The 27,258-nt window shown below is 35.6% G+C and overlaps 2 protein-coding genes across 4 annotated transcripts in view; one reads left to right on the plus strand and one right to left on the minus strand.

Annotated features, from left to right (window-relative positions):
- Positions 1-4,123: 4,123 nt before the first annotated feature.
- On the plus strand, positions 4,124-9,820 carry LOC110451656. Of its 3 annotated transcripts, XM_021499789.1 has the most exons (4): positions 4,124-4,246; positions 6,312-6,349; positions 7,275-7,350; positions 8,113-9,820. In XM_021499789.1, the coding sequence occupies exon 4, from the start codon at positions 8,179-8,181 to the stop codon at positions 9,223-9,225; it is 1,047 nt and encodes a 348-aa protein (XP_021355464.1). In that variant the 5' UTR covers positions 4,124-4,246; positions 6,312-6,349; positions 7,275-7,350; positions 8,113-8,178; the 3' UTR covers positions 9,226-9,820. The 3 variants fall into 3 exon arrangements, with proteins under 3 accessions (XP_021355464.1, XP_021355463.1, XP_021355465.1); XM_021499788.1 differs by lacking the exon at positions 6,312-6,349; XM_021499790.1 differs by lacking the exons at positions 4,124-4,246; positions 6,312-6,349 and adding an exon at positions 4,322-4,357.
- A 5,373-nt stretch (positions 9,821-15,193) lies between these two features.
- LOC110451657 (60S acidic ribosomal protein P0-like) overlaps positions 15,194-27,258 on the minus strand; it is an 18,912-nt gene continuing 6,847 nt past the window's right edge. The window contains exons 3-9 of the mRNA XM_021499791.1: positions 23,817-23,916; positions 20,645-20,720; positions 18,329-18,416; positions 17,539-17,685; positions 16,852-17,037; positions 16,278-16,418; positions 15,194-15,567 (exon numbers count right to left, since the gene is read on the minus strand). Coding sequence (XP_021355466.1) covers positions 15,415-15,567; positions 16,278-16,418; positions 16,852-17,037; positions 17,539-17,685; positions 18,329-18,416; positions 20,645-20,720; positions 23,817-23,916 — 891 coding nt within the window. The 3' untranslated portion in view covers positions 15,194-15,414. The remainder of the gene's footprint in view (positions 15,568-16,277; positions 16,419-16,851; positions 17,038-17,538; positions 17,686-18,328; positions 18,417-20,644; positions 20,721-23,816; positions 23,917-27,258) is intronic.

The following is a 27,258-nucleotide window of genomic DNA, read 5'->3' on the forward strand; positions in this document are numbered from 1 at the left end:
ACAACTGCTCGACTATGATTACAACTGCCTGTTTCAGGGGTAGGAATATGTAAACAAACAAAATGGCCGCCTGAAATGTATTTTGAGGCAGGGCAAATGGTTTTTTTAGGAATATATCTGAAAAAAGAAAAAATATATAAATATAAAAAATACCTGGTTGTCTCGATGTAATTATTGTTGATATAATTACATCCAGACAACCAGTTATTGTTTAAATAATCATATGTGTGACGTTACTTCCTGTAGATATGTGACGTCATGAAAAGATGACATCATAATGAAAACACTACATATAACTTCAAACAGCCAGAAAGAACCAATGGGATGTCATTAAAGTACTATTTAACGCACTATCAACGAATCTTAAATAACTATTAGTATACATGTACACTTATATAGAAGTAGTTTTAAATAATGTTTTGATATAATATCACTACTGAGCGAGAAGAATGTTCCTTTTAGCAGTAGCGTGCCACAAATATTTACCCAGTCTATTTAAAGATTTAACACTTTTACAGGTAAATAATTCTATTAGTTTATAGACACATGGATGTCGATAATAATACTGTTTGATGTATGTTTTTCTTAAATCAAAATATGCAGGACAAAGTAGTACAAAATGTACTTCATCTTCGATATCATTTTTATCGCAGATTCTATGTTAAGACTGTGTGCTTGCATGCGAAATTGACTCAATAACTTTTTTATCCTTATATTAATGGGCTTAGTCAGATAAAACTGGACGCAAAAGGTATCAACAAGAGGCTTGTACAAGCATTGCGTAATTCTTGGATAAATACATCATGAACACGTTGAGCATACATTTGCAAAAAAAAAGATTTTTATTTTGTACATATTGGCAAGTCCAAATATAATTAAAACCCAAACTACATAGTTCATGCTTAATTTGATAAACCCAATTAATTTTACAGGTTTTCTGATATTCAATTCGACTAATGCGTCGTAACATGATTTTAAAACACAGTTACTAGTATTTAAAAAACTTAACCAATATCTCATTATGGCCATTTTACGTTGCACATATAATGAATATCTCCCAGTTTCAAAGTAAACCATAGAAGTATTGAGTTTTCTTAACATTTAATAGGTTTTTGAGAGAAAGGAGATGGATTTTTCCAATTTGTGGCGATACATTATGTCCCCAAAATTCACACCCATAATTCAATATACATGCAACATATGTATCGAATAAAGACATTTTAGTTTCCCTATTAAGGGCAAAATCTTCATTTTTCTTTTTAAGTGGTAATATGCTTTCCGTCCTTGACAAGCAAATGTATCTTGTGTTACAGTAAATCTTCCATTATAATTAAAAACTAATCCAAGATAACAAAACTTATCAACAATTTCGATAGATTTACCATTGTTAGTCCAAATTTCAGAAGGTAACATTCTTTTTCTGTTTTCTAAAAACAATCGGTAGCATCCTCCGAGAATAAAACTGTCATCCGCATACATCAGCATAAACAGGTTTAACAACTGTAATTCATAACTTTGACAATTAGAATTTATAAATTCACTTTCCATATCATTTACAAATAATGAAAAAAGCATGGGAGATAACGATTCCCCTTGTAATAATCCCACATGTAAATCAAACATGGCGGATAATTTACCATGTAATTTCACACCTAAACAATAATTTCTTCTATAAATCTACCCTCCAAACAGTATCAAACGCTTTTCTGAAATCAATGAATGAACAGAATAGCTTTTTACTTTTTGAAAAGTATATAGATATTAAAGCATGAGTGATAAATATATTTTCAGTTGTAGAGTAGCCTTTCCTAAAACCAGCTTGAACATTGGAACAAGAAGTCTATTGTCTACTATAACGGAATTAGATAATCAGTTTTGACCACATCGGCCTTTGAAAAAAATTGAAACTTAAAAGCGTGTTTCTTTCTTCTTTATATACAGTATTGTTTTTCTAAAACAGATAAGGCCTAACAATCCAACATATGGACTTCAATATTTATTTACGTAAAACACGTATTTCAATTAATTTATATTTACATATAGAATAATATTTAATTTTCAGATTGATGTCACTTTTTTTAGTTGGAAAATTGCGTATTTTCTTTTTTTAAAGATCGTAGACGTGATGGGATTGTAATCTACACATTAACACCAATTAATTCACTCAAAATATATTCATGCTATTTATTAAGAGTTGAGTATAAGTTATGAAGTTATTAAAATTTAGTTATCATAATGTCATTTCCAATGTTTCAGGTGTTATGACATCGCAATAACAATGTCATATATATAAATGAGAAAATAACCCAGATACATATTTATTATATATGTAATATGTAATTCTCTGAACAACCCTTTTTTATAGAATAAAACAGAGACATAAATTGGAACCTCGGCCTGGCAATTTATATATATATATATATATTTTGTCCGATCCTGCCCCGTTCCTGTAATTGCAATTCTTTTATCAAATATACCTTATACCAGATAAGGATAATTAAATATATACAATAAATATATATAAATAAGTCCGATCCTGCCCCGTTTCTGTCCGTTCCTGTAAATCGTCGACCGTTCTTGCCCGATCCATATCAATACAATACTTTTTTTTAAATTCTTTGCAATCCTTTTATCAAATGACGTATCTTGTACCCGATAAAAAAGATATAATAATATAAATATAAATATAATTTAGTCCGATTCTGCCCCGAATGGCGATCATGTAATTGCAATCATTTTATCAAATATATCTTATACCCGATAATGATACTTTAATGTATCTAATCAGAGACGTATAAAGCCATAACTGTGTTATATACGTCTCTGATCTAATATATATATTCATTAATGTATAGGCCTATATAAAAATTAATAGATTTCTGCCCGTTCCTGTAAATCGTCGAACCCCTAGTCACGGCATTTCGGTGATGTTTTCTGCACCAAATCGCATATTTCCAGATAGAATGTGACATATAGAAGTAAATAACTGTGACATTTCACAGTAATAAAGAAGTATTTGGTTCATAACTTGGTCGTATGGGGTAGTATTGGGTGGTATTGGGTAGTATTGGGTGGTATGGGCACGGACTTAGATCTAATCTAATTCCGTGGTATGGGGTAGTATTGGGTCATAGTCACGGCAATTCGGTGATGTTTTCGGCACCAAATCGCATATTTCCCGATAAAATATGGCAGATGGAAGTAAATAACGTCTACAAAGGTGATATTTCACAGTAATAAAGAAGTATTTGGTTCATAACTGGGTCGTATGGGGTAGTATTGGGTAGTATTGGGTGGTATTGGGTAGTATTGGGTTGGGTAGTATTGGGTAGTATTGGGTGATTAGATGCGCCCCAATGTGACCTTGTATAATACACATCCAGAGGATACGCTCGTCACATACGCTCTGTGCAGAGAGCGTAAGTGAGCGTAACCCCTGGAGTATCGAGGATGGTAGAACACAGTGCTGAGTGAATTCGGCGTGGTACATGTATATCATAGTATGGCCCCGTCTCTAGAAAATATAATTATTTAGAAAAAATAGACTGATAATTGTGATCCCTTGGATGTCTGGTTCAAGCTAATAGGAGATAAGCTAGTATATACAAGCAGAAGGCCATCCAAACAGATCTAAGTTTCGTTTTTAAGTATATTTTTATTAAGGTTGCCAATTAAAATCCGAATAAATAAAAACAATGTTTAAAATCAAAAAGTACATTTTTATTTCATGATTCGGACCTTTGCAAGTCTACAATAGATATATTACGGTATACTATACGGCATACACAAGTATACGCGTAACTGCCGTATCCAATATTTATTTTATCGATCCTGATTCAAATTCAATCTGACAAAAATGACTGGTCTATGAACTTTGCCCTCGGTCAATTTACATATTCATAAGCTTCCTTAACGACGGGTCATGTCCTGAAAGGAATTACTAGTTTGTATACCGGTGGGTGATTGAAAGACATGGCTCGTGGCTGNGGTGATATTTCACAGTAATAAAGAAGTATTTGGTTCATAACTGGATCGTATGGGGTAGTATTGGGTAGTATTGGGTGGTTTTGGGTAGTATTGGGTGGTATTGGGTAGTATTGGGTAATTAGACGCGCCCTTGCCGATCTGTGTAATCGGGACACAAGTAAAATGGCCTGCATGTGTTTATGTTGAACTGACTCCCTAAGGAGATTTAGGAATGCGGAGTCGAAGAAATATAACGTAACCCTCAACGGAACTCGTCCAGGTAAGAAAGACAGTTATCGTCAAGTTATAAAAGAAAAGTCTTATAATATATATAGATTAGATTTATAAAGTTGGCTTACTGTAGACGGGATGGCAGACCGATGTGTTACAGGTAAGTACCAGTATTTGTGATCCATGCTAGGCCAGGTATATGTGTATAGCAGACCGTCAAATCTTATTGCTGGAACACCGTTATTGACGAATGTCTATAGAGTTTTATATATCGATCAAAATCTAGTGTTTATTTTTTCCCATAGCTTTGAAAGAGAAAAATATTGTTTTGTGTACATGTTGTTGATTTCTGTAAACGGACTACGTACGATAATATATTGGCTCCATACTTCTGTCAAATCACCGCTAGGTGGGCTGTTATATTTTGACTTTATATGTAGAACAGAGAGGTTTAATTCTCATCTCGAACTACAAATGTATACATAGAAGTCAGTTACGGTGATCATCGAGTGTTGTTATCTCGAGCTACATAAACAGCAGAGAGGGTGACCATCATGCGTTATCTCGAACTATTAATGCTTTGGACAGGGTGGCTATCTTGTATTGAAATCTCGAATTATGTAGGCTTGACCTATATATAAGTTATGAAGGTTTACCATCGTTTTATCTCGAACAATGTAAACCTCATGTGGTTCGACAATCATGTGTTGTATCTCGAGTTATATATACATCAGGTAGGGAGATCATTATTTTTGTAGTTTCGAAATATATATATATATACGTTATGTAAGGTTACCGTTGTTTATCTCGAACAATATATAAATCTCAGTTGATTTGACACCCATGTGAGGTTATCTCGAACTATATATACGTTATGTAGTCTAACCATCGTTTAAGCTCAAACTATAGAACCGTCGGGTAGGGATATCATTGTGTTTTGTAATTTCGAACGATGCAAACGTTATGTAGGTGACCGTTTTATATCGAACTACATAAACATCAGGTGTTTTGACATTCATGTGTTATCTCGAACTTTATATATATGTTATGTAGACTGACCATCGTTTTATCTCGAACTATATAAACGCCAAGTGGATTGACGACCTCATCTTATTTCTAACTATATATACACTTCCGCTATAGGGCGATCATTGTGTTTTGTATTTTCTAACTATATATACGTTTTTTGGGTGACAGGCGTTTTATCTCGAACTTTATAAATGTCATGTAGGTTGATTATCGTTTGTTGTTATCTCGAACTATGAAAATACTAGATATATGGTAATCATTGTGTGTGTAATTGTCTCGAACTATATATGCATCAGTTAAGGCGACCGTCGTGCTATTTCGAACTAAATGAACTTCATAAACGGTAACCATCTAGTATTGTTATACATTATGAAGGGTGATCATCGAGCGTTGTTATCTCGAACTGTGCATGATATAGGATGTAAATCTCTGTTATCTCGAAATATACGTCAGGCAGGATGACCATCATTTTGTTTCGAACTATATATATTTAGGTTGGTTGACAATCGTGTGTTATTTATAACAATGTATGAGTCGGGTAGGGTGATAATCGTTTGATCTCGAACTCACACGCCATGTTGGGCAACGAATATCGATCTTTTTCAAACTTCATTCATATTTTGTGTTATCTCGAAATTTGAATACACCAGGTTTTATCCTATTAGTACTTGTTGTTAGTATCATTTGTACTCATGGATACTTAATGTGTAAATTATTCATGATCCGATGACAAGACGATTCTTTATAAATATTGAATATACACCAGGTAAATTTAAGTGTGATAAGATTGTGCAATTGTACTAACTCCAACATATGCGTATACCTGTATATTATTGAATGGATCGATCACGTAATCATAATATTTCTATCTTTGTATAATCTAATAAATCGAGTATTGAGCATAATACACCTTACCAACCTATGAAGAAATATATGAAACACACCTGTAGATATTTTACCTGTATATTGGAAATCTGATAATGACACCCGTGTGTTACCTGGCCTGGACGTACCTGTATCAATACACTGTATTTATCTAACTCCACACCTGTTCGGTATCACATATTGGATTTCATTTCGGACAGGTAAGACGTGTAAATAAAAGGTATGGATAATTCTGACAGTAAGTATATATAGCCACCTTTCTCTGTTTAAACGTCCATTAACTTTCATTATGTGGATTTTCTTTTTGATCCTACCAATACTCTGTTTTCTTTTTAAATGTTTAAGTCGCTTTATTCGAACTTTTATATTTCTCTTACTTCTTTAAGAGGAATGACAGGTTTGGGAGTCATCGGTTCAACCGTTTAACATGCTGTAACCTTACCTAGGAGACAATCGGGAAACGTCGGCACTTTCCAAAAACGAAAACGAAAAGTATTTTCTCGTTTACGGAAAGTGCCGAGGGTTCCCGATTGACGTAAGAAGCCGCTTTCTCTATAGTTTCATGTTTATTTTCTTCTCACTTGTTCTGCATTCAGTCATTCTTTCATTCTCATTCGTTCAGTATGTATTTTCTGTATAAACCAATTTCTGAAAAGTTAACATGTAATGTTAGGTGGAATTGCTCCTTGTCCGGCACCAGGCATTGCAGAACCATACAAAATTCAACAAATATTAAGATACAACGAAAACGAGGCATACCTCATCATACATATATGTAATGATAGAAAAGTTCACGTTGCATTCAAGTAAACGAGCCAAATTGTGTGTTAAAAAAATAATTCGTCACATTTGCAAAATAAAAAACTTCAAATGAATTTTAAAATCACCGTACTATTATTGTCATGACGACGGCAAATGTGTCGTCACCTTCTGACGTCATTATCTTGTTCTAATCATGACGAAATCTCTTTGATATTTAAACCAATCAAAATCGCTAAAGGATATATATGTGTTAAAAGGAATTTGACCTTATTGGTGTATTCTAGCCACAAAATGTGTTTTTACCAAACAACAGACATTTTACGAGAGATTTCGCTTTTGAATGACTCTATTTAACGTAAAAGTACATCACTGGATTACTTTACATATTGATGTCTTAACAGGTCTTTGAGCTGCATTGAAGTGGAAGTAATCCTCCGACTGAAGTGTAGGTCACAGTGAGACTCGCCGTCATTACAGGTACTTACTAAAAGTAAAACCTTCCAAATAAAAAAGTCCCTTTAATTTGACGGATCAGCAGCCTTTGGGATATGTGAAACACCCTGTTTGGGGCATCTGAATATTCTTTTAAATGATAAAAAAGTGGAATTTAATTTTGTTTGCTGTGTCAGAGAATAACTAAATGTAACTGTTGCAATAAATTTGGACGAGTAGAATTATACACATCTTGTTATACTTGAAAAATAAAGTTTGATCTACAAATTTTGGAAATACAATGTTATTGAAACAAAAGAAATTGTCCTTTTTAACTTCCATTGGTATCTTTAGTACAAGTTTTCTAATTCTGATATTAGCTTAGCTAGTTGGACGTATTCAAATTTATAATTTAAATAGGTAAATATATTCCTTGATATAAGTATTTGAAAATTAGGAATTCAGTTTTGAAAACTCTACCTTGTTAGTAGAATTATAATGATTAGAGCATAGCTTCTTCCTACATAGTAAAGTAAAAAAAAGTGTACTTTGAGGCCTTATTCAAATCGGAACCCACTTACCGTAAACCATGCAATTGGGTCACATGGAGCTGAAATAATAAGCATTTAAAAGTCTTAAAAAATCATCTTCTTTAGACCTGTACTTATAATAGCTTTGCTCGATCTAATTTTACATTACCTGACAGTGTCTAAGTAATTACTTCAATTCATCTTTACAAAAGCGAGAGACAGATTAAACAATATTCTAGTTTGAAAGTCTTAGAACCTGTTTCTCTTATTGTTCCAGGTTTGTTTGTAACCAGTGTTTAAGATCACATTCGGAACTCCTCAGTCAGAGTCCTCTTCTTTTACCATGGCTTCTTCATTTCTTGGACCCGAGGCCCCTCGGCCTTTATCAGTGGCTACCGAAGGATATCAGAACCGCTACATCATTCCGCAATTAAGCGATTCAGAGAAACATGTCTTCGGCGGAGAGTACGACGAAAAACTGTTCACGTTGATCCACAAATACTTGGAGCTGGGAACAACGGATCGGTTCTGTTACATCGGGGACAGCAAAGGGAGTTTCGCCCAAAGAATAGTGGACAAATTCTGTCTCCTTGAACCAGCCATGAACGTTATCCCTGGTCATTACAGCTACGTTGAAACAGACACGGAAAAAGTTCTCTCGATACGAGTTGCGCATGTCGGGGCTGAGGAGTACTTCCGACAGTTAGCTAAAAGTCGGGACACGAACAAACCACAGTTTGATAAAGTGATTATAATAGATGCAATTCGTTACTTTGAGAATCCCATAGATGTGTTTGAGAATATCATGAAATGTCTTTCAAAGCAAGGAAAACTGTTGATAATTCATCGACCTGGCAATATTACAACACTTCCGGTTTTCAGGGATGCACAGCAAAGAGTTGAAGAGAACGAGACGCCATATATGGATATTATCAACGCCTTACAAGCGTGTAAATTAGACGTTCAATGGGAGTTAGAATGTTTACCAGTAATTGTGCCAAAACGGAACTGGTATTCGAAGCTACGCGAAAAGTTCCCGCCACAAATGGAGATCTTGAGCAGCTCGGAGATCATTGCCGGTGTGCGCGAGTTGTCGGAAGGTGTCTTGAAGTACACCACACATGGTGAAACCGTCGAGTTCCTGGATCGACTGTTGTTTATTTCCGTTGCCCCTTCGACCTTGGAGTGCGGCTACCCCCGGTGCAACCGATACGGCGTGGGTGACGTCAGCAACATGGACATGAAGGACCTTCGGTTTTCCATGCAAATGACGCCGGAAATCAAGCAGATGGTTCCTACACCAGCAGAACAAGCCACGGCCAAGGCCAAAAGACCAAAGACGAAAACGGAACGTCGGGAAGCGGAAAACCCTTGGGTCTGGACTACATAAGATCATTTTTATTGCATATGTTTTTACTAATAGTGTATAGCATATGCAGGTATGTTGGATAAGGATATTCTACCAGAGGGTGCAGAATTTGGTGTCAAGAATCTCGTAAAAGCCTAAGTAACGGTTCTGACACCAAATTCTGCACCCTCGGGTAGACTATTCATAAGCACACATTCATACGTCATGATTTTTTCCATTCCTTAACCTAAATTTTGGCAAAACAGGATATGAAAAAACAAATGCAACTCTAAATACAAAAACTAAAGCCATACCAGGTATTTGGAAAGAGCAGAAAAAGTATGTTATAGCTTAGATTTTAAGATCCATGCAAGACCTTCAGGGAAAGTTTGTAGAAGAATCCTATAAATTGTGAGGTGGTGTCACTTGCCGACCACAAGTTAGCTGCAGTCAATCAAACGCCGTTTAACGCCGCCATCTGATGGTGACGTCATTATAGTACAGGCCACTGAGTGCATCCATGTGGGATTAAGTCAATGTTGTCAAAGCTCTTGAAGAGGCGCGGGGCAATTTATGATTATAAGAAAGTGTGTGAGAAGAAAATAATAAATCATTCCTGTGTGATCGTAGACAGAAACCCCTCATCCCTTGAGATCATTTTTTTAAGTTTGTGCTTAACATTTAATTGTAACTTTATGTTTTATGAATATATTTTGTTAGAAATAACGCATGCAAGTTCAGTAATAACGGTAGAATATTAGACTGTTAGAAGCAAAACTTTATCATAATTATTTATTTGTCTCTGAAGAAATAACGTTTGTAAGTAGAATATTTAAAACCATGCATTCCATTTTGTAAGATATACCTGCCGAACTCACATTGGTGATTCGCAACTGCCATCACAAAGCTTGTACAGGCCTAGATAAGTATGTCTAATTATAAACTAATTGCGGTTCATAGTGTACAATTAAAGGCCACTTCGTCATGAAAACAAAATTACATTGCACGAAAATCCATTACCGATTTAGCGAACTGGAAATATATACACAGGAAATTAGCGGCAGAGTTTTGTCTATACAACTATAACACAGAGGTATCGTGCTATCTTGGTATTAGTCCAGCGCCTGGTCACCACCCTATACATGTATTGTACCACGACACACAGGCGCTTGTGGGTAGAACTTACATCACTTGTAAATATCGCACAGGAGAGAAAAATACGATACTATGTCTATTGTTTACACATATATATATATATTAGGTAAACTATCGAATTTCATCTCTCAGTCGCGATACTAACTAGTGCTTACACCATATACAACCACTAAAGGCGTAGACATCTAATCGTGGGCGGGAAGCACAGGTGCAGCTGTATATCTACAAGCGCCTGTGCTTAGTAACAACCTTTATGTCGACATTTTTAAAAGTCCTTTGTTTTGTTTAGTATATTTGAAATTGCTTATTAACTGAACTGACAAATTTAACTAAAAAAGACTCCCAAGTGTTACTGGAATTTCTTTTCTTTAACTCGTAAAGTTGGCAAGTTTTTCAACTGCGGTGAACAAACGTAAGATCGTGTCGTAGATCGGGGTCGGAGAAGTGTTTGTTTAAAAAGCCTATCTACAAAGTATTGATCGTTATGATAAACACATGGATACATTGTTGTTAAGGGCTCGTGTCATTTAAATGTTGTGGCCATATAAGGAAATGGGCAATTAGTAAAGACACCCGTCCTGCAATTAACCTTTTATAATTCGCCATTTGAGTGTGAAAGCGCTGGCCACGCGTGTTACCGTTCATACACTAAAGGCGGTTGGCTGACTCAGTTGTAGCAATTAATGTTTTCCGTCTTTTACAAACTTTAGACCTATCTAAAAAATCGATTCAGAGTCAATGCTTAATTGCCAGTTTTGTTTATCATCGTTGTTTCGGGTATTTTATTAGCAAACTGAATTATGTTTTGTAAAAGATTATGATGAAGTGCTTGTTTTAGCTTGCATAAATAATTGACCTTGTTCTAAATCAGGAGTGGACAAGGGTAAATGAACGATTTTGGTCCATATAAGAAATTCATTCACTTGTGTAATAATTAATTGCCTAATTATCGGCCTTATTTTGTTACAAATCTCTTCAATTATATTTGGTCATGCATAAAAACGCATGTTCTGAAAATAGAAATGTTCAAAACGTGTTCATGACCGCTGACTGTTAAACGTGACAACATATAGACGACTTGTAATTTGAGAAGCAACAAGACACGATCAGGCACCAACAGACTACAACTAATTGATTCCATATCGGATACAGCTAGTCACTCTAATCGCAACATCTCGGCCCATTCCGTCAACTCCCGGAATCAATTCCGAGTCATGGCGGAATTGGCCGAGATGTCCCGATTGCTGCATGGTTAATGCTATCATATATATAGATTTCAACATTGAGTGTTATCAAATGCATGTGAAATAAAGTTAATTTTACTCGATGACAGTCAGGTATTGATTATTCAAAGTCCATGCACTGGGGCTTGTTACAAATATATATAACAACACACATAGCGGTTCATGCACGTTCGGATATCCTTTTTTTTATATATATATTTGTTACAATCCTCCTGTGATTTATATCTATCTAGCATACCCCTCGGTCACCCTCCCCATCTCTCTTTTCTGAGCATCCGAAAGAAAAGGGCAAAGTGATCCGATTGTCTATCATATCTGTCTGATACCCCGAAAGTCCGCAATTGTATGCAGCGGGTTTAGAATTATTATTTTAATATTTTCATCAACGAATGTGTATTTGTTTTCATTGGAAGATGGTTTTTATATAAAAACATGACAGTATTATCACATACGAAATACAACATGGTGGATTTGCATATACATGTATAAATATTAGAGCTTGTTCAATTGAGAATCTTTCACTAGTCGATTAAATCCATTTTATTTTTTAGATTTGTTGATTTAATTAGTTTTAATTTATGTATAGCCTGCTTATTTTGCATTGGATTAAACTGCATCACATCAGCAATAAACTGTGTTATTTTTTTAGTTTCTGTTTCTGTTACAGTAGTGCATACTTCGAATTTGTTTTCTTGCATAGACTAGCACATGAAACGTCCCGATAAGAAATATAATAAATACATGCACAGCGTTTTAATTTTAAAATATTCATAAACATGTCAAGGAATTAATTAACAAGAGGCCTAGACGTTAGGCCTGTGTCGCTCACCTGGATATTTGAGCAATTATTTTCATTAAAGAATGTTTCAGACTAAATGAAAACTTATACAACTCTTTCCAACACAGGGCCTCTTGATAATACAGAAGTTGTCTCAATTTTTTTTTGTGTACATTTTCAACTCCTTTGACCTTGGAAGAGGATCAAGGTCATTTATTTGGGGAAACTTTATAATGTAGCACTACATGAAAGGTATCTATTTACTGTCCAACTGTCACCGCTCTGGGCCTCCTTGTTATTCGAAATATTATTTTTAAAGATGATTTATCGCACTTCACCAAAGGTACCTACTGCGCTATTTTCAGGAGAAGTCGTTTAAAAGTGCTTATTACATTTGACCCTTGTTATCTTGAAAGTAGGTAAAGGCCATTTATTTGAGTAAAGTTCATAACATTTCATGCACGGAACAAAATTAATGTACTTACTTTGAAAGTATCATCACTCTGGGCCTCCTGGTTATTCAAAAGAATTGGTTTAAAGGTTTAAACGTTACGTTAAACTGACGTGGATGTGCAGAAAACGATTAAATATGTACATGCATGCGTATATCCTCACTCAACAAAGCAAATTCGTCCAAGATGAGCGACTACATTGCAAAACGGATGGAGCTTCTGCATACACGGTTTATTTGGGCACACACAACAGACAAAATCGTGTCGATTGACAAATAATATATTTTCCTTTGAAGTGTTGTTTCACTGCGCACTCGATACTGTACGCATTATTGGCCTTAAATTACTGGCAAAAAGAAACTTATTTTACGTTATACGGCAAGTCAAGATGATATTTACAAGCCGCCCCATTCAAGAGTGTTTTCCCGCTACAAACAAGAAACTAAATATTCCACTGTAGATGTTCGTACTAATGGAGTATACTTCCGTATGTAGATCAGCTGGTTCGAGCGAATTGTAACATGTTTGGAGGTTTAGGGTTCAAATTCTGGTCTAGCGTGTTAATTTAATCGTCGTTATTATATATTTTTTTCATGAAAGTCCCAAAGGTTTGGTGGTCTTTTCTGAAAATATTTTATCAAATCTAGACATGCTAGAAAAGGGTTAAGCATATTTTGTTTTTGACAGCATTACAAGTATCCTCAAGATATTCCTTTAACGCCTAATTGACGTGTGATTTTGTTAACTACGCAGAGATATTCTCATTTTCAACTTAAAGATATACGACTCCCTTCCTGTGGATATGGCACCTTTCATAGCGAGTTCAATGCTCAAAACCAAGGGAATATGGGGTCCATTTTTATGTAAATTATGAAGTGAATCAAGAACAGAAAAGAATCTTTTAACATAAAACCCGATCCGAGCCCTCGGCTCCCAATGTGGCTTTTTGTTGTAGTTACCCGTCCCATCCTCGATATCCAGGGGTCCTGGAATATGTCATAGCGAAATTGAAGGCAGCAGCTAGCTATTTGACCAATCACTAGGATGATCCTTGTTCTTTGAAGATTACAGAAGAGCGACACCCCACTTCAAAGCAAGGAAGTTTTACCTTTCGCGACGGAGAGTCTTCGATTTTGCTACCACACATTCCATAGGTAGTAGAGAGCGAAGGCGAGTATTACCCCTGTAAATCGAGGATGCCTTTGTCCAGGGTTCCTTAGACCAAATGAAGGAATCGTCGCATGCATCATCTGTATTTTGTCTGTTAATGATGGGTGATTTGTTGGGTAGGGGTCACAACCGTTTTCCAAGTATTGATGCAAGAACCATTTTTACATAGAAAGGTCAGGGTCATTTGAGGGACCTTTCTAGGACTTGTTCCTAGCACCTCAGATTTGCACTGCCAATCTACATAACCCAACTAGCTCTAGAGCTTCACATTCCTTAATATTGTTAAAAACATTAATATAGTTGGCTCCTTTGACCTTTAAAGTGGGTTTTAGGTCATTTATCTTAGAAAAGTTAACCTATTTCTACTTAAAATACCTACTGGCAAACGATCCCAATCCTGGACCCGATGCATCTTTTTTCAAAAGCTCTTATTTAGGACAGCCAGTGTTGAGCTTTGACCTTGGACAGCGCTCACAGCTGACCCACACAACACATTAATTATTATGGCCTTAGAATATATGGTTATTTTGTTTGAATTTTCAACATATCTGACCCATAAATTAAAAGTCAAGGTCATGCTTGTTTTATAACGGGGAAAAAAAGAACACTCCAAACTTTGATACATATATACTTGTACTGGATACTGTTGATATTTTGATTCTGTAGAAGCCGCTTACAGAAGCCAGGGGTCCACACTCTCACTAGTTCACCACAGGTAGATTTCAGCAAAGACTAGCGAAGCATCTAACCTAACTGGTCCTTTGGATTTGTGTAAAAATACGATAAATAAGAACATTTCTTTTTAAAATTTAGAAAACAGCTTAAACCTTTCACCACTGTAGACCATAATGGACTCATCTAGATCAATGCATGGTAGGGTCTCCTAAAGTTACATAGGGGTGAAAGGGTTAAAACAAGATATATTGCATGATAATTGTCAAAGTTTTCCTAAATATATTTCGTGCTGTAGATCGCTTTGTTTCCTTGTCAGGAAATCTTGGACTAGTTACATTGACCAAGGACTAGTAAATAATCTATTAATCTAGTAATGTGGACTAGCAAGCAAAAAACGTTAGTGTCCAACCCTGGAAGCTGAACAATGGTCAACAGACTTCATCTCTAATGAATCTTAATTCATATCATTCAATGATCTACATATTCTAAAGTTATACTTAGAATCTGCTTGAAGAATAAATCACAAATGACTGAAATTCAATTGCTGAATCTTTTATTAAGTTAAATGGTGAAATCCTTTCGCCATTTTGCATGATGCGTTGGCGTGGATATTTCCCCTTTTTTTCTCAGCATGATCTCAACAGTACTTAACTCAAGATAGATGTGAGAATCCAAAACAGATAATTCAATTTCGTCAAAGATGGTAATTTTTTGTATTCAGCACTTTCCAATAGTTCATAGCACTGGCGTGGAAGATTTAGTCAAAGAGACCAAATCCCATGTCGTCATCAGATTCGTCTTCAGACTCCACCTTTTTAGCCTCTGCTTTTTTATCGGCCGCAGGTGCAGCAGCAGCTGCTACAGGGGCAGCGGAAGCGAATTTGGAGGGGTCGGCAAGGTACTCCTTGGTCTGTTTGGAGGAAACAATATTTTTAAAAATCACACAAGTTTATGGTCCAATGTAGTGTATTTCAACACATTATAATAATAATTCGAGTTTCCTATATACCACTTAATCACAACCTAGTTCGTAGGTCGTCTCAAAGTGGTTCACAAATTATTATAAGTGGTTATAGGGCCTTTGCAACCAGCCAGTGCTGCCATTTCAGCACTCACAGCTAGCATTCAGCAATTCTAGCTAGCACAGCCCAATCACGTACTCATTTACAGCCGAGTAGACTGGAACAAGCAGAGTAAAGTATCTTGTTTAAAGATACAACACGGTGCCGTGATGTAACTCGAACCAGCTGCAACCCTTCGGTCACGAGCCCGCCGTCGTACCACCAGACTACCGTGCCTCCTAATGTATTAGTTCACATACTGCATCTTGATTAAAAATGCCACTTTGCCACCACCAAAAGCCTAATGTACATAAATAAAGATATTGTCTGGAAGACAATTTGATGAAGAACCAGTGACCTGGTTAAAAAACAAAAAGATTCTGGTCATCCTCAATCTTCGGATGAACATGAACTTCAGCATCTAACCATTTTCTATCATTTTGATATTCAAAAAATAACCACAAAAAAAAGTTCATTATTTTATATCATCATCAAAGAAAATAGGTAGGTACAATGTTTGTTAACACATATATATGAAGAAATGTTTCAAAGTACTTACCCTCTCAGCCTCTGGGAAAGTGTAATCTGTCTCCACGGAGATGGCCAACAGACGCTTGAATCCATTTACTATGCTGTGAGGTGCAGAGGCTGCGGTGGGGTAGCCAATTGCCAGTGACAATGCAGCAATGTTCCTTACACCCTGTCAAAACAATTCACAAATATATATATATCCGAAAGATTCATGTTTTTATTCCTAGCCGACGATCTGAAAGATTTGTTTTTATTCTATCTATATATATTTATGTATATAAAAAACAAAGGACAAGAGTTTCTTAGTACTTCCCTAGTGCTTTTACACTTTATTTTTTTGTTTGGCTTCATACAACATCGAGTTCCATTAGTTCATATGATCTTTAGGTTTGAACTATACTTATGACAAACTTTTTATTTCAAGATTTACAAAATTTTGTCATAAAGGACACTGCCCTTCTATCCTTTAACTGTGGCACACTTTATGAAATATTTACATCCCTTTACCCATCGAAGTTCCATACCAAATTCTAGTCAAGTTTCACGCATCAGTCCTGGACAAGTAGTCTTATAACAAGTTTGACAGCAATAAAACACTTTACCATCATAAACTTGGCACGTAGGTCATCGTCGGTGATATCTAGGATGCTGGGACTGAAGATGGTTCCGGAGTCGTACACCTGCTCGATTTGGAGACCATAGGAGAAGGGCGAGATGTTCAACATGTTCAATAGTGTTGACTCGGATTGTCCGACACGACCACCGACCTTGATCAAGTTCACTTCATTCTGGTGGAAATCAAATAAACAGGTTTATTTAATGCTCAGTATTATCAGGTAAGAGAGCAAGTTTGACAATATATTCGCTCATCTCATTAGGGATGGGATGGGCAAATCTTTTTCGAAATTTCAAGATTTGTGTATCATGTAACAAAAGGAGTCAAAGAGTGATTTTTTCATCTCCAAAAGAGTGAGAGTAATTTTATCTGATCCTTTAATTAATTTAATGCTTTGTTTGCCTAGAAATGAATGTTATATTTGACACTTCTATTGTGGGACGATCAAGAAAAACCATCAAACACAAGAAATAATCTCTAATTGTCTAATAAACCCTAAGGTAAGACAACAACATCAGTATCAATTTTCTGAAGTGTTATACATTTTACTTCCTTTTTGATGTTTCATCCTCTCATTGACAAGTTGAGGAACCTAAAACGGGCATGACATTTTCGTAAAGAGGAGAAATAATTTGCAATACTAGAAGAGATATTTGTAAAACTCAATCCTTACGAGGATTTCAATGCACCCCTTGGTAATCTTGGTTGGGATCTGCAGAGCCTGGAAGAAAGATGTCTTCTCTGGACCGAGGGCTGTAGCCTGAGCTGGCACGTTGACATCAAGTGGAGCCAAAGCTCCGGCACGGGCTGGTGCTTGTACCTGGAATAGACGAGATATCCTGTAGTGTTCTGATAAAAATTGGTGCCATATATACTGGGTAGTTTCTGCTGCAGTTTAATTATTTCGCTTTTGGGTAATTTTTGCTGCAGTTCAATTTTTTCGCCTTTGGGTAATTTCTGCTGCAGTCAATTTTTTCGCCTTTGGGTAATTTCTGCTGCAGTTTATTTTTTTCGCCTTTACCACCCTCAGTAACAAGGGCAAATTGATCATTACAGCTAACATTCTTAAACAACATAATATATACAGTATTAAATATGAAGGACAAGTTCAATAAAATGGATTTTACAATCGATGGGCGAAAATGCTACTGGCAAAATATCAACACCCTGGGCCTATTGGTTATTCAGAAGAAATTGTTTCAAGTAACAATTTAATGCCGGATTTATGCCGAACCATGGCATAGTCTCACTTCGGGCCAGGTGAGCTAAAAATGACTTTTTTGTTTTTAAAGAACTGACCAAATCCCTACTTATTTTGCTTTTTCTTTTGACAACCAAAAACATGAATCATTTTGTTACTAATCTGTCCCTGCAATATCTGGGGGCTTCAACAATTTCATGCAGTTGACCATGTCAGAATTATTATTCCCCTGATCATGTAGGATAATAGTTGATGTATCTACCTTGTTGGCCAACAGGAGGTCGCGCACTTCCACCAAATCTCCCTTGAGGAAGACCATGCCGACATTAAATCGGATGTAACCAAGAAGTCTGTAATAGGAACAAAGTGATATTAATAAGTAACCCAAAAGACATTTATGCATCTTTACCCAGATAAGTATCATTAATTTAACTCATTCGCCCCAACAAGTTAAAACTAGACTTGTCCAGTCTTTGATTTGATAAGGTATAAATGTGACTTTAGGGTGAATGGGTTAATTGTTTGTTTTGCTGCTCTGTTCCTGTTCAGACAGCCGTATGGCTAGTTTTTGATCTCTGCCCCTGCAGTATTGGTGGGTTCGGCCATTTCTGGCTCCAACACTGGGGTCAAGGGAACTCACAACATCAGAGATTTTCATCATCACAGGAATTTCATTTCAACTGTTTTAAGACAACAAGCTTAATGCAAAGTCTAACCAAAGTCAATGAAATCAAAAATATAGGTCACAGTGGCCTTATTTCAATTACTAGTGTAATAATCCGAAAAATTTATTCATAATTTAAGATTTTTGTTTTATTTTGTTTGATGTCCTATGAACTGCTATGGTCATTTAACTCATTCACCCCTGAAATTTCACAATGAACTATTCCAACCTTTGAATTGGAAAAGTTCAAATGTGTCTTCAGGGGTAAATGAGTTAAGGACATGCCTATATGCGAGTTATTAACCCATTCACCCCTGAAGACACATTTGAACTCTTCCAGATCAAAGGTTGGAATAGTTCATTATGAAATTTCAGGGGTGAATGAGTTCATGTATACATGCATTTGTGTATGTGTACTGGAGGTAGGAAAGTTCGTTGACGGTTATTATATGTTACTTCCAGTGTTACTCTTGGTAAAAGCTAACCACTGAGACTAACCTAAATGTCATAGAGACTGCCGAAAAGCACCAACATTTATGTCTTTCTACTATTGACTGTGATCAATGAGGGAGGGCATTAGGCCAGACAAAAAATATGTTTCCTGTAACATGTTCGAAAAATTTAGGGAAAGTAGATAGGTAGGTAACAAGTTTTATTTTCAAAGAAAATTTTATGTGGTTTATATACTAGTGATTTTGACTTGAACATGCAGTGCTTCTTTGAATATTGCCTTAAAAAGTTTAGGGTAGGCACCAAAAAACAAGGCAAACTATTGCAAGGCAATCCATAGTCCCCCACCGGTAATGATTTTTTTTAAACTTTTTCACAAGGTAAGATCAAAGATCAAAGCATAGGTCACAGTGAACTAATTCTTGCACTCCGCCATCCCAAGCTGTCCTTGTACACCAAATCTGGTTATAATTATTACTCCAACTGAAATACTGTAGCATAGAAGATAAGCCCTGGACAAACTTTTTCAAAAGTTAAGGTCAAAGGTTAAGTCATAGGTCACAGTGACCTAATTATTGCACTTTCAAATCTGGTTACTCCAGGTGAAATAGTATAGAAGATATGTCCCGGACAAACATCTTTGACAAAAGGGCAGACAGACAGAGTTCAAACATATAATCCCCCCTAGGAAACGATGGGGGACTAATTAGGGGTTGGAAGGGTAAAACAGCTAATATTTTTTTGTTTGGCCTTACAAGTTACTTTTGACAAAAAAGGTAAACTATTCACAATTTCTTGTTGAAATACCTCTACTATCATATTAGATCTGTGGATTCTAGAAAGAATGAAATAGTTTAAGGTAATAGGATTGTGTCGCCATTTCTCAGTAGAATTTATTCAAATTTTGTAATTATATTGCTTTGAAGTAAAGAACATTTAATGTAGGTTGTCGAATTTTAAGGATTTTAAATGGAAATTTATGTAAAAAGGATTGAATTTTGAATGTCAATAAAAATGATACTAACATAGATTAGTATTGCATTAATGTGTATCAATTACATAAATGCTGAAATTGTGTAAAATTAATCATCTATAAACGATTAAAAATTGACATTTTATAATAAAACCATATACACATAGTAATTGCATGCAAGAGTTATCGTTCTTGAAAAACTTCACAGTAGTGAAATAGGTAGCCGGGTTCCTGAAGTACAGAAAAATGAACACATGTGACTCATTGATTAAAAAAACATCTGAATTTATGCCTGGATTGCTTTGCCATACTTTATTATTGAAAGAACACACTGTTCTGTCAAAAATAAGCATACAATATTCATCAGTTTAATATTAAACATTAGAATACGCGGAAATTGTGATACTGTCTCCCTACATTGGATTTTCAACTAGGGATGTACTTCCTATTTCCGTTTAGCAATACACTCCTATGACCTTAAGGGAACTTACCTTTCCAAGTCTGGGTTCTTCTCCAATTGACCTCTGATAGCTTTCCTCATCATGGTGTTCTTGCCCATGAGGATAACTTTAAAAAGACAAATTATACCAATGGAAACAGTTCAATACAACCAGAGTCAATAGCATGTCTAGATACTTTATCTTTTAGTTATATATACGTATAACTATCAGGGTCACATCATATGTCTTGGACAAACTTTAGCATCATACAATTTTGGTCATCAAACTCATTGATTTTACTGCTCTGTTCCTGTTCAGACAGCCGTATGGCTAGTTTATGATCTCTGTCCCTGCAGTATTGGTGGGTTCGGCCATTTCTGGCTCCAACACTGGGATCAGGGAACTCGCAATATAAAGAGATCTTCATCATAACTGGTATTTCATCAAAAGGCGAAATCTAGATCAAATGTACAGCTTACCAATGATCAAAATTAATGTTGTAATTATACGTACATTTGTATTAAATTTACATTCTATTGAAAGGATTTGGGATCCCAATATATATATCCATCTCTGCCCCAGCAGTATTGGTGGGTTCAACCATTTCTGGCTCCAATACTGGCCACAGGGAACTTGCAACGTCGTAGATTTTCACCAGAACAGAATTAAAGAAATGTCATTTTCTTTCTCTTGAATACTATTGTTTAAATTGAAATGTCCGATTAAACAGAAATGGTGGACAATGAAATGCCGATTAAACAGAAATGGTGGAGGAAAATGGTAGAGGAAACGCAAATATAAGTGTTTACAAAACATTAACAAATTTCCACGATTCTTAGCTTGAGTTACAGATAACAGATGGAAGCAGAGATAATGCAAATCAAAATGAAGAACATGAACTGTGCTTAAACACTCTTAAAATCATTTACTAAAGGAAAAAAATACGGTACTTTCTATCTAATTCAAATTAAATCTGTCCACTTTTGTTTCAAACATGCACTTCATTTTTTGTTCCTCAACATTACATTAAGTACCATAATCCAATAACCCTAGCTTTATTCACATGTTAAAGCCTGTCAAACCGATAATCTTATATTAACTTCTTAAATAAACTTGAACTTCGACCTTTATATAAATGTGGTGTACGAAGATCATAAAATGTTGTGTATCCTAGAATGACTGAGAGGGATTTACCTTGAATTAATGACCCAGAATTGTATTACTTCATTTAATACTGTGGTGTAATCTGTTTTTGCTCTGTTCCTGTTCAGACAGCCGTATGGCTAGTTTTTGATCTCTGTCCCTGCAGTATTGGTGGGTTCGGCCATTTCTGGCTCCAACACTGGGATCAGGGAACTCGCAATATAAAGAGATTTTCATCATAACAGGAATTTCATCAAAAGGCGAAAACTGGATCAAATGTACAGCTTACCAATGATCAAAATTAATTTTGTAATTATATGTACATTTGTATTAAATTTACATTCTATTGAAAGGATTTGGGATCCTCATATATATATCCCACAGAATTAAAGAAATGTCATTTTCTTTCTCTTGAATACTGTAGTTTAAACTGAAATGTCTGATTAAATAGAAATTATGGGGCAAACGCAAATTTAAGTGTTGACAAACACTTACATATTTCCACGATTCTTAGCTTGTGTTACAGATGACAGATGGAAGCCGAGACGATGTAAATCAAAACGAAGAACATGAACTGTGCTTAAACACTCTTAAAATCTTTTATGTCAGGAAATGAATACGGTTCTTTCAATGATAATTCAAATTAAATCTGTCCACTTCTGTTTCATTGTCATGCACTTCCATCATTTTTTGTTCCATGACATTAAATTAACCCTTTCACCCCTATGTAACTTTAGTAGACTCTACCATGCATTGATCTGGACGAGTCCATTACGGTCTAGTGGTGAAAGGGTTAAGTATCATAATCCAATATCCCTAGCTTTATTCACATATAAGCTATATTCTAATATAAACTTCTTAAATATATGTTGTGTATGTAGATCATAAAATGTTGTGTATCCTAAAATGACTAGGAGGAATTTTACCTTGAACCCCACAAAATTAATGACCCAGAATTGTATAACTTAATTTAAAACTGTGGTGTATTTTGTTTTTGCTCTGTTCCTGTTCAGACAGCCTGATGGCTAGTTTTTGATCTCTGTCCCTGCAGTATTGGTGGGTTCGGCCATTTCTGGCTCCAAAACTGGGATCAGGGAACTCGCAATATAAAGAGATTTTCATCATAACAGGAATAAAATAGCCTAATAAAGCATACCACGGTATGTTTAATTCTAAAATTGTGTAGTTTCTATCATAATTTTTCAGTTAAATCCATACATCTGTGGCTGCATTGTGATATGTAGCGAATTGTGTATTGCTAAATTCAGACATAAAAGAAGACAATGTTAAGATTGTTTAAATATTCATTAAATACACAACTTAAAAATATTTATCTAGAATATCAAAGTCTGCTTCTATATATATGTGTGCAATAAAAAGGAGGGTTGACCAAGACAAATTCTTCAATTTTAAAAGTTCTTATTTTTTAATTGGACTTTAAAATAATCTTTCAGAAATTTGTAAGAACATTTAAAGTAGATTGCGGCGGATTCAACATGAACTACTTTGGTCACTATTACGTACCTGCTTTGCCTCGGAGGGCCCGACGAATCTGTTGGTCACTACGTACCTGCTTTGCCTCGGAGGGCCTGATGAATCTGTTGGTCACTACGTACCTGCTTTGCCTCAGAGTGCCTTACGGATTTGTTGGTCAATACACTACGTACCTGCTTTGCCTCGGAGGGCCTGACAAATCTGTTGGTCACTACGTACCTGCTATGCCTCGGAGGGCCTTACGGATCTGTTGGTCACTACGTACCTGCTTTGCCTCGGAGGGCCTGACAAATCTGTTGGTCACTACGTACCTGCTTTGCCTCGGAGGGCCTGACGAATCTGTTGTCGCTATGTACCTGCTTTGCCTCGGAGGGCCTGACAAATCTGTTGGTCACTACGTACCTGCTTTGCCTCGGAAGGCCTGACAAATATATTGGTCACTACGTACCTGCTTTGTCTCTGAGGGCCTGACAAATCTGTTGGTGACTACGTACCTGCTTTGCCTCGGAGGGCCTGACAAATCTGTTGGTCACTATGTACCTGCTTTGCCTCAGAGGGCCTGACAAATCTGTTGGTGACTACGTACCTCCTTTGCCTCGGAGGGCCTGACGAATCTGTTGCATCTGTTTGGATCCCACATTGTCTGCGTTAACGATGAAGCATTTTGGATATTCATCCAACATTTGCTGGAATTACATAAAGAAAACGTGGTTGTTAAAATTCTCAAGAAGTTTTTCCTCAGTATATTGGAAACTACGATCTTCCAGACGTATTTAAACATCTTCATACATTTTTTTCCTAATAAATCTTCTGTAAAAGATTATCCTATAGGCTTTTTTGTTAAATTATTCAAGAAATCGGGGGAAAAAATACATTAATATGATGGACCAATTCAATTTTCATTTTGTTTATATAAAAAAATCCAGGTATGTATTTCAAACAAAAATTTGAAGTTGATGCAAGGCTTCAGATCTTTAAATTGTCCTCACTGCAGCCAATCTTTTGACTGCTAGGACAAACGAAATTGAATTTACCATCATAAGCTCTTGCTGTCGGGTTAACGTTTTAAAAAATAAAATAAAAAAATCTCAGTTTTTATTTGTATAGGATCAATCAACTCTTTATTAGAAACTACATACAGACTTCTGAAGACTAAAAATAAAAACAAACACTTTTTTCAGAATTCCATGTGATAATTTTTGTGTTTCTTGTGAACCATTCAGTTATAAGAGGACGATCAAAACCCGCATACGAATTATGATACCCCTCAATCAAACCAGAGGTCAAATTTTCCCAATCAATGCCTCAGAAATGACAAGCCTGTTGATCATTGCTTCCATGGACTGGAGCCAGTAACAGACTCGACAGATTTTAACCAGGGTCTCAGAACGGACGTTTTTCCTCATCGGCATCTTGTGAATCATAATACCAAACAATGATTAAAACTTAATATTTTGTTTATATAGCTTATCAATTTAGAAAATATGCTTATAAACCAATGTTTTACTTACCAATAATATAATTTCTTAGCATTTATTAAATCACTGAATTCATGAAATACTCGGCCAACATCAGTTTTTAATTTTTGAAACTTGTAATTTTTCACCCCAAAAATTCCAAGAAGTAACGGTCCAAATTACCTTGTTATTAAACAGACCTTCTTATTATTCGTAACAGCAGAGCTAGCCAGTCTCTTGATTGCCATGACAAATTAACTTGCTCACCCCTGAATTTTTTATCATGAACTATTCCAACCTTTGAATTGAAAGAGTTCAAATGTGTCTTCAGGGGTGAAAGAGTTCAAACGGTTAACCATCACACGCTCATAAGTACCAGAACATTGTTTTTGGATGTGCCTCGTAGGATTCTTGAAAAATATATATGGCCTCCATTTCAATGCCGCTCATATGATTGGTTCGGTATACGTATCAGACTCTGCATGCTAAGCGACATGAGTGGAAATTGGCGAGTCTAAATGGAACACTAAGTTTTACTGTATGTCGCACAAAACAATTAGGTAGCTGTATTTCGCAGAAAAATGATGCCAGCTACTTATTAGTTAGTTAACCATGAAAATGACACATCGTGTTACATTTATGAATGTCTCAAGATCAGATTAGCCTTAGATTGCTGATAATTGCTTCCATGGACTGAAACCAGGGTATCGACAGACAATTTTCCTCACGAGCATCTCTCAAAATACTAGAGTATCAAAGTTCTTCTCTAAACAGAGTCATATGATTTAGTTTAATTTGAATTTCAATATATAGTAAAAACTGTAAAAATAATCAATTTTGGAAAATAGTTGTAAATGTCATGCTGGGTTCTAATTAGACTAATAAAAAAGGTGTCTGTTTAGGGTTCCCGACCCAAGCTTTTTACCCCGACCCAAAACTTTTTTTAAAAACCCGCTGATTTTCGATTTTAGAAGGTCCCTTGCCTTTCAAAATGGCTTCCAGCTCCGAGTTGGCGCTAAATGTCATCACATGGAGCACAATTTGCCTCCAAATGAACCTTGTTTATGTAATTCTTTGTTTTACATACAATAGTAGGGTCATAATCACATGTCCAAAAATATACAAACAAACAAAATCTGACCTACCTACCCTAGTTTTTTTGCCAATGCAACCCTAAACAGACTACATTTTTTTTGGCCTTATTTGAAATCAAGATATAAATATCTAGTAAAGAAATGTTTCATTACCTTAGTTTTACATTTCAACTGGTCGTATTGTCTCTTTATTTGAAATAAAGTAGGAATGCGAGCCAAACATTTTGTGTAATATTTTCAGATTTCATTGCGACGGCTTCCGTGCAATAAATTTTGTATTGACAATTTTCATCATAGTTTTGTATAGGTTCAAACACTCGTGTAGTTTAATACTAGGATTTAATGGGCTGTATCTGGTGACCTACAGCTCCGACATCAGATTAATTTCAGCCAATAGATATTGACAACATTCTTGCTACAGGGGAAACGATGCAAGATAAATGGATGTACATTCAAACATCAATGATCACCTTCGTATCAAAATAATGCGTCGGAATACATTGTTTTACACGATCAACACATGTATGAATGCCTCAGAAAAGCTGCTAGGTCAATCATTGCTTCCATGGACTGGAACCTTAAGTAGGCTCAACAGATTTTAACCAGGGTCTCGACAGAAAATTTTCCTCACGGGCATCTCTCACTATAGAGTATCAAAGTTCTTCTCTAAACAGAGAGTCATATGATTTAGTTTAATTTGAATTTCAATACAGTTAAAACTGTAAAAATGATCAATTTTGGAAAATAGTTGTAAATGTCATGCTGGATTCTAATTACATGAAACCGAGTTGATCACCACAAGCTAATTAGTACCAACTGAGATATATATATCCAGCAAAGAAAAGTTCCATTACCTTAGTCTACATTTCAATTGGTCATATTGTTTCTTTATTTAAAATTAAGTAGGAATTTTCAGATTTATTTGCGACGGCTTCAGAATTCTATGCAATACATTTTGTGTTGGCAATTTACATTATAGTTTTTTTATAGGTTAACCCTTAGGCTGCTATATTGATTTCTATGTAAACGGACACCACTGCTGAATTAATTATTGAAATTTAAATTAATTTACTTGATTTTTCAAATGTGCCTAACTTGGAAAATATTTGTTACATGTGAAACAAGAGGCCCATGGGCCTTAACGGTCACCTGAGTCCTACAGTATTTATTTTTATTGTTGAAATATGTACCAATTTGAGTAAAAAATAGTTAAGTATAATGTTAACTTAACTTTGTCAGGACCATGAGCTGATCATTCCTAGACCGATTTTAAGTGAGATCGGCCTATTAGAACTTGTTTTTAAGTTTGAAATAGGTATTTACAAAATAGCGGCCATGGCAGCCAAATTGTATTTCTGATTGACCCGAAAAATAACAACACTTTGTCAGGACCATGATTCGATCATTCCTACAAAGTTTCAGTTCAATCGGCCAAGTAGAACTTTACTTTAAGTTTGAAATAGTTTTTCAAAATGGC

Source organism: Mizuhopecten yessoensis, unplaced genomic scaffold (genome assembly GCF_002113885.1).
Source record: "Mizuhopecten yessoensis strain PY_sf001 unplaced genomic scaffold, ASM211388v2 scaffold6163, whole genome shotgun sequence".
Taxonomy (NCBI): Eukaryota; Metazoa; Mollusca; class Bivalvia; order Pectinida; family Pectinidae; genus Mizuhopecten; species Mizuhopecten yessoensis.

What these genes read in the sequence shown, in the direction of transcription:
- LOC110451656 (XM_021499789.1), top strand. Translation starts at nt 8,179, where the DNA reads ATGGCTTCTTCATTTCTTGGACCCGAGGCCCCTCGGCCTTTATCAGTG.